This window comes from Hylaeus volcanicus, chromosome 4, assembly GCF_026283585.1.
Source record: "Hylaeus volcanicus isolate JK05 chromosome 4, UHH_iyHylVolc1.0_haploid, whole genome shotgun sequence".
Taxonomy (NCBI): domain Eukaryota; kingdom Metazoa; phylum Arthropoda; class Insecta; order Hymenoptera; family Colletidae; genus Hylaeus; species Hylaeus volcanicus.
The window spans coordinates 19,217,391-19,230,825 of record NC_071979.1 but is presented as its reverse complement, the minus strand read 5'-3'; the positions used below and the strand labels follow the sequence as shown (position 1 = coordinate 19,230,825).

At 34.0% G+C, this 13,435-nt stretch overlaps 1 protein-coding gene and 2 long non-coding RNA genes across 8 annotated transcripts in view; 1 reads left to right on the top strand and 2 right to left on the bottom strand.

The window, feature by feature from the left end:
- The window catches only part of LOC128875537 (uncharacterized), a 51,322-nt gene that overhangs the window by 28,581 nt on the left and 9,306 nt on the right, over positions 1-13,435 (bottom strand). For 4 of the 5 annotated variants that reach the window (XR_008456841.1, XR_008456839.1, XR_008456842.1 and 1 more), the window contains exon 4: positions 12,076-12,608. The exons of the other annotated variant lie outside the window; for it this stretch is intronic. This is a non-coding gene — a long non-coding RNA (uncharacterized LOC128875537). Of the gene's footprint in view, positions 1-12,075; positions 12,609-13,435 lie in introns of those variants that run through there. 5 annotated transcript variants of the gene reach the window in all.
- The window catches only part of LOC128875536 (guanine nucleotide-binding protein G(o) subunit alpha), a 31,507-nt gene that overhangs the window by 12,040 nt on the left and 6,032 nt on the right, over positions 1-13,435 (top strand). For both annotated transcript variants that reach the window (XM_054121184.1, XM_054121185.1), the window contains exons 4-6: positions 2,252-2,412; positions 11,188-11,316; positions 12,500-12,629. In XM_054121184.1, coding sequence (XP_053977159.1) covers positions 2,252-2,412; positions 11,188-11,316; positions 12,500-12,629 — 420 coding nt within the window. The remainder of the gene's footprint in view (positions 1-2,251; positions 2,413-11,187; positions 11,317-12,499; positions 12,630-13,435) is intronic.
- Positions 1,052-2,260, bottom strand: LOC128875538 (uncharacterized). The gene is made up of 2 exons (XR_008456844.1): positions 2,021-2,260; positions 1,052-1,545 (listed from the first exon to the last, which is right to left on the bottom strand). It is a non-coding gene; the product is annotated as an uncharacterized LOC128875538 (long non-coding RNA).

The following is a 13,435-nucleotide window of genomic DNA, read 5'->3' as shown; positions in this document are numbered from 1 at the left end:
TAACATCTGTTTATTATGTTAGTTTATATCATAAATGCATAAAATCGACAGTTTTGTAATAATATTGTTATTTCATTTTGCACAAGTGCACAGATGTTATGCTTAACATCTGTTTATTATGTTAGTTTGTATCATAAATGCATAAAATCGGCAGTCTAGTAATAATACGTTTGAAAATAAATTGTAAGCGAACAAACGAAAATTATTTATGGATCAACCAGATATACATGAATGTACATGAAAAAAATTAGTGGAAAATGTAGAGTGATATTTTTTCGTACGAAGCTTCGTTTCCCATTAAATCGATCTTGAAGATTCTGTCGAGTATTATCGGCGCGCGTGAAGAGTGATTGACTCCGCCCCTTGAGGTTAGCCACTTGTATTCAGCGAGATACACTTGATGCCTTCGTTCACGCCCGCGGCAACAAAAACCGTCGTCTACTGGTGATCGCACTATCTTGCCTCAGGGACACGTAAACAGTGTTCAACTGCCAAATCGCGCATACATACAGTGGGTGTAGAATGTATTCGTACACCGATCAATTTTCCAAAAAACGTTTGTGTGAAATTGTAGTTTCTTATCATTTATTAACTTCTTTTTTTTTTATAATCAATGATATTTTCCATATTCTCGGAAGTCTCTAAGATAGATATAGTCGAAATATCTGCGCATGGCGAAAAATCGGGTATTGTTGGTTCCAAATAATTGTAAATTAGAGAACAATTTTACTTAAACTCTTGTGGGATTGTTCATTCGTACAAAGAAAATAATAGATTCTCTGTTCCAAGTATTTAATTGATATACATTTCTATCTTTAATTTGGATGTCCTCTTCAGTAGGCTCAAAAATATATACTCGAATGTAACCATAACACAGAAGTAGATAAAAAGTATATGTATATACTATTTGATATGTATCAAATGATAAATTCAGATTTTTTTTTGAACGTTTGAAAAATAATACAAGAGTAGAGAGTTTCAGTGAAAGTACCGTTGTACATGTATTTAGTACAAACAAAAATATCAAGTAAACCATTAATAATTGTCACCATTTTGCAACATTGTATCTTTTTATTTGTGTCAAACATGAAACGGTATATAATTATAATTATATTAAACATGAAACATGATACAATTTTTCATGTTTACCAGTTATGAAACAATACATAATAAACGTATTGTATAGTGCTACAAATATAAAACGCATTATAATAGTTTGATGGAGAAATAGCAATTGTTAAAGTAATAGCAAGAGTTAGATCATGAGAACAGAATTGCTACAAATATAAAACACATTATTAGTTTGATAGAGAAATTACAATTGTTAGAGTTAATCACGGGAACAGAAAGGTGATGTGTAGTGCTACATACATGATATATAGGGTGTTAAGAAAAAACAATTCAATATTTATATGGTATATAGGACACACGGTACTGAGTAAAAAAGCTGTAATAAACATAGGTCAAAAGGTCAACCATTTCTGAGATATAAACATTTTAGTTTGCTAGTAGAAACAGGCTCACTTACACCTTGCCATCGGAACTCTGTAAAAAGAAAATGCCAAGCGTGTGTAGAAATGAAAGGTGAACCCCTAAAAGAGCTACAGAGCTCCAACTACATCTCAAATTGTAGGAAATTTTATCTACTTAAAAAAAGGTAACAATGCCTTTTTTCGTCAGGATACTCCTTTGGTGACTTTTTTACGAAAAATTGAAAAAAGTGCGAAAATTTCGCGGCTCACGTTTCTGAGGGTTGCAAATCTAGATTTATACTATCTAAGTGGGCCCTAACAACATATGAAAAAAAGCAAGGTTACAGTGTTTTATGCAATGTTTGGCAAAAAAAATTGTCTAATATGACTGGCCTATTACTTCAAATTCTTCAAAAACAAAAATCGTGTAAAACATTTAAAATTGGACCTGTACCAATCTGTATAAAATTCAAAAATTATAATTCTGTCGATATTCCGTTCAAGTCGTATAAGTAAATAGTTGAAATTGACCGTGAGTTGATAGATACCGCTTCTAGGTCGCAATTAGACATACGCGTTACGAAGGAAAGCGAGAATGATTCCCAACAGTGCTAGCACTCCTCGCGAAACAGACGTCCACAGCCTCAAACGATCCACAAGTGTACGCTTGTCCTCGATGACTTTCGTATCCGCACGAAACTTCCAATGTCGTCCATTGAAAATCTTCAGGGACTTTTCAGACAGGCCAATAATCAGTTGGGAAAATTGTTGTTCTCTAGACGGACGCGAAAATGGTGTTTGACGTCATCCAAAGAATGGAGGACACGGAGCCGTTCAGCGAGGAGCTTCTCGCGGCGATGAAGAGGCTCTGGGCGGACAACGGGGTTCAGGAATGCTTCGGCAGGAGCAACGAGTATCAACTCAACGACTCTGCGAAATAGTGAGTAGAAAAATTAAAATCTTCATTTTGGTATTTTCCAGCCAAGAAATGGACTTGGAACGGCCGATCACCCTTATATGTGCACGTACAACAGATTCGCGCATTTAAAACTGTTTAAAAAATGATCCAATGGTTCTAATTGATAGAATTCTTCTGAGCTATATTTTTTATATTTACTGATACAGTATGTGGGTTACTATCGTACGTGTGAAAGAAAGCAAGACTTGTTTCAAGAATTTTTATCTTACATATCAAATAATTATGGAACGTGAATGTTTTTACGCATGTTAAAGTAATTAAAAAAATGTGTGATATTCATTTTTAACAATTTTGTTCATTCGAACACGAAATTTGCTCTCAATTTTTTGCGGTTGGTACGACAACTTGGCATTGTCATCAAAGTAAAAAAGTAAAATGAAAGAGAAATAGATTATTAAAATTGTTTAGTTGTGTATCTGTATTTCCTTATTCGCCTTCGCATGACGAAACTAACCGTTTGTTTAAAATTGTATCGTAACACGTGATTAAAAGTGGATTCTTAATAACAGTCGTAAATATGCTGCCATGTGGTCTATTAAGAAAGGTCCTCCTTCGAAGTTAGCAAAACTTGATCTTCGTCCAAGGAAAACAATCATCGTGGTGATCGAACGAGAGAATAGTCTGTTATTCTTTCTTAAAAATTGGACGAAAAATAATGACGGGAAGATATCGCGATGACTTGGCGTTCCACATCAAACACTGTAACATACATCGGTTAGTTCTAAACAAACGTGAAAGACCAATTCTGTTCCGCGATAATTCTAGGACTTATGAGACGATGCACGCCTCTAAGTAATTGCAAATAATTTCAAACAAATTTTTCATCGACTGTGTATGTTCGTACATACATGGTTTATACACATTATACATTAGTTAAAATATAATATATGTATATACATAGTTAAATATTGCTCGGGGGATGGAGCTATCAAACAAAAATTTTTAAAATAGTTATTTGGTTCAAATGAACGAATTATATGGTGTAAATAATTCTGTTGAGTGAAGTAGTGGGGGAGATTTGAAAATCAAATCAATTTTTTTAAATGGAACTTTATATATTTTTATCCGTACTATAAGGTGCGTCCATCTGTAATACATGATCATTTATTGCAACACAAACAAAGAAATTATATAGATTCTTAATGCGACTGTGCATGCATTGTTAGAGAAATTTTTCGTTGGTTTACCTACTCTCTCTACAGTCATAAATATTCGTACCCTTTATGTCTATTAAAAAAAATTGTTTAAATTAAACGATAGGTTTAACGGTTTCATAGAAATTTTTGTGTAAAATTTATTCGTGTACACATTTATAATGAAACATTTATTTAAAAACATCAAACATATAATTTGTTAATAGATAAAGAGAGTAAGAATACTTGCGTGACTAACTGTATTGTATAATCTCTTTGAATATGAAGTCCTTAATTGGAGTTTGAAGTTAGTAAATTTAGCGCGGTTCGACAGTTGCTCTATCCTTCGTTCCATCTCCGATCCTTGTTCGACCAACGCTCGACATTAAGACTAAACAACGCTTATCTCAATAACAGACGGAAATAGATCCATAGTGTATTCAACCTTTTACGTCCAGACCGGCTTAGCAAACGTGTTGCTGAAGTTCAGCAGGTAACTCGGGGGATTCTATACAGTTTTAAGGGATGAAACCACATTACGAGGCCAAATATTAAGCGTTCTGTAGCGAACTAAACACTCGATTCGCTGTTCATCTCGAATGTTCTTTATTCTACATGTTAGGTTGTAAGTTTTATTTAAGCGTAAAATTATATTCTCCGCCGTCGACAGTTAAGGGTAATTTTGGTCGACCCCATCATAAATCCGCGTTCCCAAAATGTAAGCGGTTAGCTTTTACTACATTTGGCGAGCAGATGTCGCGCGGTCAGTTTTACCGTTTTCCGCTAGCCTTTTACAAACAATAGAGTTACCGTTTTCCTCCTCAGCCGAATTCTCCTCCTCGAACCGAATATTTCAACCAATCACGAACAAATTTCCATTTCCACCCGACCATTTTTCCCACCACCTTCGAGTCCTCGAGGGTGGCATTTTTCAAGGCAAGAGCAGATACAAATCTACCGTCATAAACGTAGCATGTAATAGCAGACATTTCTATTTTCAATAAAACGAATAGTTCAGTTTCTATCAGGGTATCCATATTTTTTTTTTATTTTTTTTTAAATCAAGATCATTGAGATCGATAGCACGAGTACCACTTCGGTATCGCTCGCGAGGAGTGCGCGTACGTAAAGGTGAGGTCCCATATATGCGATGCTCGTGCTCGAGCAATAAATTGTTCGTGCTCGCTGGATTTTGTTCGAAAACGCGTTCCTACTAGCGAGCAAAAGGTCGGTAAATGCGACGACGAACGGTTGGAACCACTTGAAAGAGTCGATTTTTACGAACGTTTGGGTCTCGGCCCATGGTCTAGGCTCGAGAGCACGGAGACTATTTCACGCGAGTCTGGATCGAACGCTCAAAAAAATGGACCCTTTCGAGTGGTTCGAAGCGAGACCCCCGATACTTGTTTTCACCGAGACCGTAGCCACTAGAGCTGTCGGAAAGACCGAATATTCAAGCGGCTTTCAAGCCGAGTCAAACCGGGATCCGATTTCCGAGCCAAGTCGAGCACTTGAAAAAACCGAGTGGCTTGAAAGATTCGAGCTACCCGAAAGAAACCAAGTAACTTGAATTTTTCAAGCTACCCGAATAGAATCGAGCGGTCCGAAAAAAACCAAGCGGCCCGAAAGAACCGGGCAACTCGAATGGTTTCAAGCTTTTCCGAGTACACATGTTAGTCCGCCGCCGGGCAACAATGGTAATCATAAAAAGGACGTAGCAAACTAGACCCAAAGAAGCTCGACCATCATTTTCCGTATTTCTTATCGGATCTTAACGGATGTATTACCAATCGACTCCTTATGTTATCCCGATGAAAATGGTACCAGACGCGATACAATTCGGATTATTTCGAAGGAAATTATACGGAAAAAATGATTTGCACGCTTTTTGTCTATCTTCGTTAAAAATAATCCGATTTACATAGTGTTTAGTAGCGTTTTCATCAGGAAAACGTAAGGAATCCATCGGCGTTACTTCCGTAATAATACGATGCATATGAAGTGAAATCGGGTGATTACTGAAAGCCATAAACCAAGGGTTGAACCATCCAAAGCGCACGTGTGCCGACTTTAACACACGACGGTCCTCAAAGGGTCCGAGCGTTAAAGTGTAAAATGTTTGTCATGATATGTTCACTTTTTGTTGCGTTTTATAAAAGTTAAAGAAATAAATTTTAATTATTAACAAGACAAGCGTAGAATTGGAAAAAGATCAGGAATTCAGTAGTGAAATTTCTTTCTTTCACCTTTTTGCAATAACGAACGTATTTTGAACAATGATTTCATTCCAATTTTTAGTTCATTTTCAGGATGTTTAAATAAACTAGACTAATATAAAGCTTGAAAACGATCGGTCGATTAATTTTTGAGTTATCATTTCCAGGTATTGGAGAAATGTAGTTTCGAAGAAACACGATATTTCACAAATTTCTGTGTGAACAGAATTAAAAAAATTTGCCAAAGATACTTCAAAATTTACCTAAAATATTTTCAAAGTTAGCTTATGAATTTTTTTTGCATTTCTTAGTAGATATGTTACAGTTTGTTGTATTTAAAGATATATTAAATTAACAAATTTGCGACGATATTGTTTTTGACAAGAATATTCCACGGTGACCGGTCTACATCACAGCTGGATTATCAGAAATTTAAAAACTAAAAACTCAATACTTCAAAAGAAATTAATTTTCGTGTAGCAAGAAAGTATTAGGGTCTTGGAAAACGAGATACCGGATCGATTTCTTTGAATACTTGATAAGAGACACCTGGTTCTCTGGGTCATCTCTAGGCAAAAAAAAAACTCTTTTAAGACGTGTTTCGTACTTGGTATATCACAAACGAAAAGTACATATGAGAATACAATAAATATTAGAATTACGTTCGACGCCAAATATACGTTAATGCAAAGAATTAAATAACATGAAAAGAAAGTCAAATAAAATGATTATCTTTTAATTTAATATTGATGTTATGAACACCACGTTTTGATCAAACGTATGGATTACGAGTTGTGTAATTACTAATTTAACAATCAGATTTGGGGTACCTTGAAATGTAAGGCTTAAATACATTATACTAATTGTAAGTGTACAATGCCATTAAACTTGATTAAAGTGTTAATACTTTATCTACTACAAGCTTATTCGTATTAATTTCAGTGTCTGCCTATTAAATTTGTTGTTGGTTGTCCACTTACAATACTCAGTTCGAGGAATTAGATGAAACTTTGAATACGCTTAGTAACGATATGCACATGTTAATGTCAACCCACATTAATATAGAACCATATATTATTCTAGGAAACCCGTTTCTAAGATGCACATTCTTTCTAAATAGTCGTTCTTTGAAGTGTTAAATTAATTTTTTGTAGAACGTGTCGGTCCTAAATTAAAGAAACAAAGCGTGCGCGTTTCTGAGGATTTGAACGCCCTCTTCTTTTCCTCATTTTTCTTTCTCTCTTATTTAAGTTCAGCGGTGTATTGATCGTCGATGACGTCACGCCACGCCCGTGTCACGTGGCCTAAAATGGCCGCCGACACCATCCCCTCTTTTTCTCCTTCTGTTACAACGCTTGCTCGTTTTCAACCTCATCCCCGACCGTTCCTCCTTTCATTCTGTTGTATATCCCTTCCTTAAGCTGGGAAGAGTAAGAAAATAGAGTGAATGATACAAGAATGAAAGGGCGAAGAAGAGGAAGGAAGGGACAATGGGGAAGAAAACACTACTCCTGTCAAAAAATACGTAATAATTGGACACTTAATAATTATCAAAAGAGTCGGAGAGAGGAAACAGGATTTAAAGGGGAAGAGCAGGAAGATCCTTTCCATGTTTAAGAAATGTGTATTACTTCATGTCTTATTTGTATTAGATGGTAGACATTTTTTTACTTTCTTGTAGCTTTTTATGGGGATCTTTTATTTTTCTATGATAACTCTTTGAGTCCTCCACTTTTTCATGTACTTGGCGTAATTTTTTTATACTTTTTTGAAGTTTTTTATGGGGATGTTTATTACTTCATGTCTTATTTGCATTAGATGGTAGAAATTAATACCGTGGCTTTATATTTAATCATTTGTAGTTCTAGTTTAAATAGAAATAATTATTTGTCATTTTGTTATATTAAAATACTAATCTTCTATGGCTTAATCTCCATGAATCTATAGGTATATGTATAAATGTATATACAGGGTGTCCCCAAAAATGTTGGAGGTCCTTGAAAGGGGTGGTTCGGGAGGTGATTTGAAATAACTTTTTCCTTTGCAAAAATGTCGGATGAAGCTTCGTTAAGTAGATATTAATAAAAAGAACCCGACCAATCAGAGCGCGCGGATACCGTTGGAGCGGGCGCGGTAGCGAAGGCTACGCGCTGAGCGGCCGCGTCAATATCCTTTGATGCACGTCGAGTCACTTGTTCGCGTACGAGAGCGGTTACCTAGCGCGTAGCCATCGCTATCGCGGCCACGCTCCAACAGTATACGCGCGCTCTTATTGGTCAGTGTTTTCCGTTAATATCTCCTCAAAGAAGCCTCGGAGAACAATTTCGCTAAGGAAAAAGTTGTTTCAAATCACCCCCTGAACCACCCTTTTCAAGGACCGCCAACATTTTTGGGACACCCTGTATAGGTAGATAACCTAAGTCTGAGCCTGATGGTCATTAGAATATATCTATGTGCAAAATCATTAACCATAAAATTTTGCTTGCTGTTTTTCTAACAGATTACAAGTGCATTTGGTAGTAATAATAATTGTAGCATTGTAATATATAATAAGCAGAATATCATGGCTAGTAATAGTTTGTATAGATCCATTGCAATGACCATAAGTTGAGACTTAAGTTATGTGTATTTGATAATGTACCAAATGACGAGTACGTACATCTGTTCAAACTAGAGTTATCAATGATTGAATTAGATGATTGACACATAGTATATACTTATATAGACTGACATTAATTTTGGTATATAATAATTTTTCTGTACACAAAGCATTTGGTTTGTTTCAAAAAATGGCCATTTTAAGTGGCATTATAAAAAGCTACAAATAAGTTCCCGGTAGATATAGTAGAACGAAATAACTTCATTAAATATTTCACCCCCACATATTGTTTCTATTTTATTTCATCTAGTGATTTTTTTTAAAAAGTTTCCAGTGAAAATTAATACACAGAATAATTTGAGGGAGCAATCGATTCGCTGTTTTCAGAAAGCAACTGGTATATACATATGTAGATTGTAGTTCGCGTGAAGGGTGTGTGCGGCGCGTGCACAATGCATATACAGAGTGTCCCGTCAGAATTAATGAAGATATAGACTTCACTTTTTCCCAAAATTAGTGACAACTTGTTTTGCATCTGAAAATACATACAGACCTCGTATATTATTTCTGGATAAAAATATGTAAAAATCCCTTTAAAAGAATTCATTTGTTTCTTAAACCTCTCTCGCCACTTCACTTAGAGCAAAATTATTTATGCCGTACAATACCTTCTTTTGGGTCAAATAATTTTTATGTAAACATTTTTTTGATAGTTCATCCCTTGACGAAAACACCTTGTATATTGTATCAAATCTAACTATCAAACTAAAACTGGACAAATTATTGATATTGACAGACCTTTACCTACAAAAATATAATAGTAATCATTGAAATAATTGTTACGAAAAGTGGAATGACAAAAAACTTTACTGATGCTTAGTTATGAAATTTATATTATCATCATAGCAAATACTGTATGTAAATTTAGTGACTGGGTATATTTGTTTGAAAATATATTTGGACATCGTTAATTATCGAATAACTAAATGTTCCATTGAAAGAATAAAAACAGTTACATAAAATTTCATCTGGATTGAAGAAGAATAGTAGAACTTATGAGAAAATCACGAACATACTTTGATAGGTATCTACAGTATCGATATACAGAATTCAATAGTGCTATCTAGCGTCAAGAATGGGAATTATTTTGCTAGAACCTTAAACGTTTTGTCATCGAGACTGATAACAGATTGGAGATTAGTGAGAGGGTCTCTAATTCAAGATTAGTTTTATGTTAATTTACAACAATAATTACTGTTAATATTTCCTCAAATTAAATAGCCTATAATATTCATCGAAGCGTAGAAGAAAAAATAACCGGGTAGACATACTCTACAAGATGCAACAGGTTTCATTCCGATTGGTCAAGTCATCTAGGCCTAATCGGGAAGCATACATTTAAAAACAAAAAATATACATTTTGAATTGAGTAATCTCCTCCTTTTCAAAGTCGGTTAAAAATCAATTTATTCAAAGCCATTCCGTCTATTGTGAATCACACTAAATCCAACTTAGCGCTGTACCTGGTTTGAACATTTTATTTAAACAATTTTAAAGCTAGAATTATCAATACTAATTCATTCACTTTAACATGATCCTCTATTAATTTACCTTCCATAATAAGGTAATTGTGATTTTTGTTTACTCCTTCTGATGATATCTTTATGGAGGAAAGGAAATATTTTTTTTAAATAATAAAATCAACAAAGCAAGACAATTTTTCAGTTAAGTATGAATTTGAATCATTTTCTATTGCTATTTCATCTTGTAAGTATACAAGAAATATTTCTCAAGAATTGCCATTAATATACAATTTGAAAGTCTAATTGAGACTTACTTTTAATCCTTAATATTTGTATTCATTCCAGTTGAAACTTTTATTAGTTGTTTTTCATGTTTTTTTTTAAGTGTAGACCACTTAATTAGCTACAATCTTTATTAAACAAAATTAGGTATTTTATTGCTCAGGAAAATATTCATACACTAATAGAATTTTTACTCGGAATATAATTTACATAAGAAAATTCTATAAATAATTTTATCTGAATAAATAAAAATGCGAAAAACTTAATTGTGTGTCATACTCGAAGGAAGGGATGTTTTACTAGTAAAAAAATAATTAATAACCTTTTGTCTTGATTTAGAAGATAACGTAATGTTTCAACAGAACAAATTACAGATACACATGGCTATATTTCAGTGCCTTTTTATTAATCTATATTAATAACGCGCTATTTTTACTGGACACTCGATACTCGTCATGTTCGATATCTGTACGTGCGGGCTAGAGAAAGCAATATAAAACCCACGCACCGCGATAAGATGAAAGCACTCGTTACAGGTGTATCTTGGCAATAAACGACTGGATAGATAAAAAAAATGTATGGGGTGGAAAGAAAGTCGATCTTGACTCGAATTGCAACGTCAATCGAAGTATCAATTATCCCTAGTAACAAACAATTTATGCAGGTTACTGAATATTAAAAAGAATCGATTAAATATATCCTTTTTCTCTTGGGCATTCTTGAGAATTTGTTTATTTTTCGAGATGAAAATGTATATTTAATTTCACAGAGAACATAGTATGACAACATTTCTTTAGTTCCAAACGAAATTGCCAAATATACAAATAATATATAAATATAAAAAATATGTATTCCAGGGTCGTTCATTTTTGTTTATAATTATAGTTAAGATATAGTTAAGAAGTGGTATTAGACAATAAGAATACAAATTAAGAATTAATGAATGCCTACCTAACGTATATGCAATTTGTTTGATATTTCAGTTTCCTGGATGACCTAAATCGATTAGGAGCAAGGGATTATCAGCCTACGGAGCAAGATATTTTAAGGACTCGTGTTAAAACCACGGGTATAGTCGAAGTCCACTTTGCCTTCAAGAATCTTAATTTCAAGTAAGTCGTTTCACGATTAAAGTATTTATAATAATACATTAGATATAGAAATTAATTATGTGCTTTTGTATGGTGAACTTACCATTTATTTAAGAAGAACTGTATCACTTATGATCTTCCTCCAGTAATACATTCGATTGAATGTAAAGGCACAGAATTAACTTTCACATTTAACACAGTCGCCTCGAAAATTAAGAGGACACTTTATCAAAACAGTTGAAAATATAAAAGTTTCCAACCCTTACGATTTTCGTGATACTTTGTCAGGAGTAACTTTGAAATGTCCTGTGGGTGTGTGCAAAGTTGCATTGGGGAAGGTTGATGCGAAGGGGTTAATTCACCTCCGTAAGGGGGTTGGTAGTGAAAAACGACACTTCCGAAGGGGCCAGGGGTGACGAAAAGGGTTGCAAAAATAAAAAAAACCTTTGGGGCGAGTCTCCTTAATGCCCTCTGCAGAATGCACCCCCTGAAACCCCTCTCGGACAAACCCACCCCCAAAACACCCCAGAAATGCAGAATCGTTGTTGTTCGTACCTGATAATTGCATTTTAAATAAAAATGCAGGTGTATCTTTATCGATGTACACTAATACGAATAAATGTTATCGTTTGGGGAATTTTAGGATCGCTCGACAAGGGGAAACTGTTTTCCATTCTATAATCAAAAGGTTTTCCTATCTTGTACATACATTCATGATAGTACAGCTTCGGTTGTCCATGTTAACATCCTGTACTGTGTAGATACCGTTAAAGCGTTGAATTTGTGATTACTTTTTAAGATAAGTGTGTGCCTTCTATTTTAGCACGTCGTGGAATATGATGGTAAAATTTGATTTCAAGACGTCAATCTTTTATTTGAATATTTTCAATGGGTTACATATTAAAGTTGCCTCAAAATTAAACACTGTACTGTACTGTACTGTACTGTTTGGAATTCATTTTAGAAGAAACATTATGAATTAACTAAATAAACTTTATACTTTTGCTAATTAGACTCAATGTTTAAATACAATACGTATGTCTCGATTACTTTTTCCAAAGTATCCAAATTTTAGGAATAGAAATTAATTTCGTGCCATCGTATGGAATCATTTATAACTCTAGTTATACTTTTAATTTATACATAAGCTACACCAACAGACTTCGGTATTTGATTACTAATTAATCGCTTGTTTATGTAACAGATTATTCGACGTGGGCGGCCAAAGAAGTGAACGTAAGAAATGGATACACTGCTTCGAAGACGTCACTGCGATCATATTTTGCGTTGCGATGTCCGAATATGATCAAGTCCTGCACGAAGACGAAACGACGGTAAGAATAGAAAAGTTTCTTCATTTAAATATTCGAAAAGTGACGACATTTTGACTCTTATCAATTACTCAAATTTAAGATACTCATACTATCAATTAACATTTTATTGAAATTGTTACAATCGTTTATTAAGAAAATTTTATTTTACACTTCACTAATTATTTCTCATTACCTTTAATAGCTATATTTAACGATATATTTAAATATAATTTATGTTTAAATTTAAAAATTGATAAGATTCGACATAAATTATTTAAAATATGTCTATATAATAATATAATTTTTAGCAAAAATTCCTATATATTTAGCTGATGGTTGATTTTCAAAAGCACACGTTGAAGCTCTTGTTGTTGTTACTTTCAAAAATGTTGTTACTTTCACAACATTTTTTTTTAAATTGTTTGTGACGTTACATAAAATTATAAAAGCTGTGTTAAAACAAGTATACAAATGAGTCTGGAAACTGCAATGAGCAGTCTTGAATGAAGGTAACGTAAGAGTATAGTGTGCCCCACTTGAAAAGACATGTGATATCCGTCACGGTGCTCGAATTCATAACAATGAAGAAATTCAAGAAACCAGAAACCAAAGCTTTTCACGCAAAAAAATACTGCGTACACATATAGACAGCCAATTGGCGCTACGTGTAGGAAGAAAACTTGACAGTTTGCAATTGTCGGAAATTAACGAGTTCTTTTCGTGGAATGACCTCATCTATTAACCTCTCTTATCCTCGTGTCCACTACAATGATTTATTCTTTGTTCTTCTTTTTCCTAATGTATTTCACTTCTATGCAAAATATGAG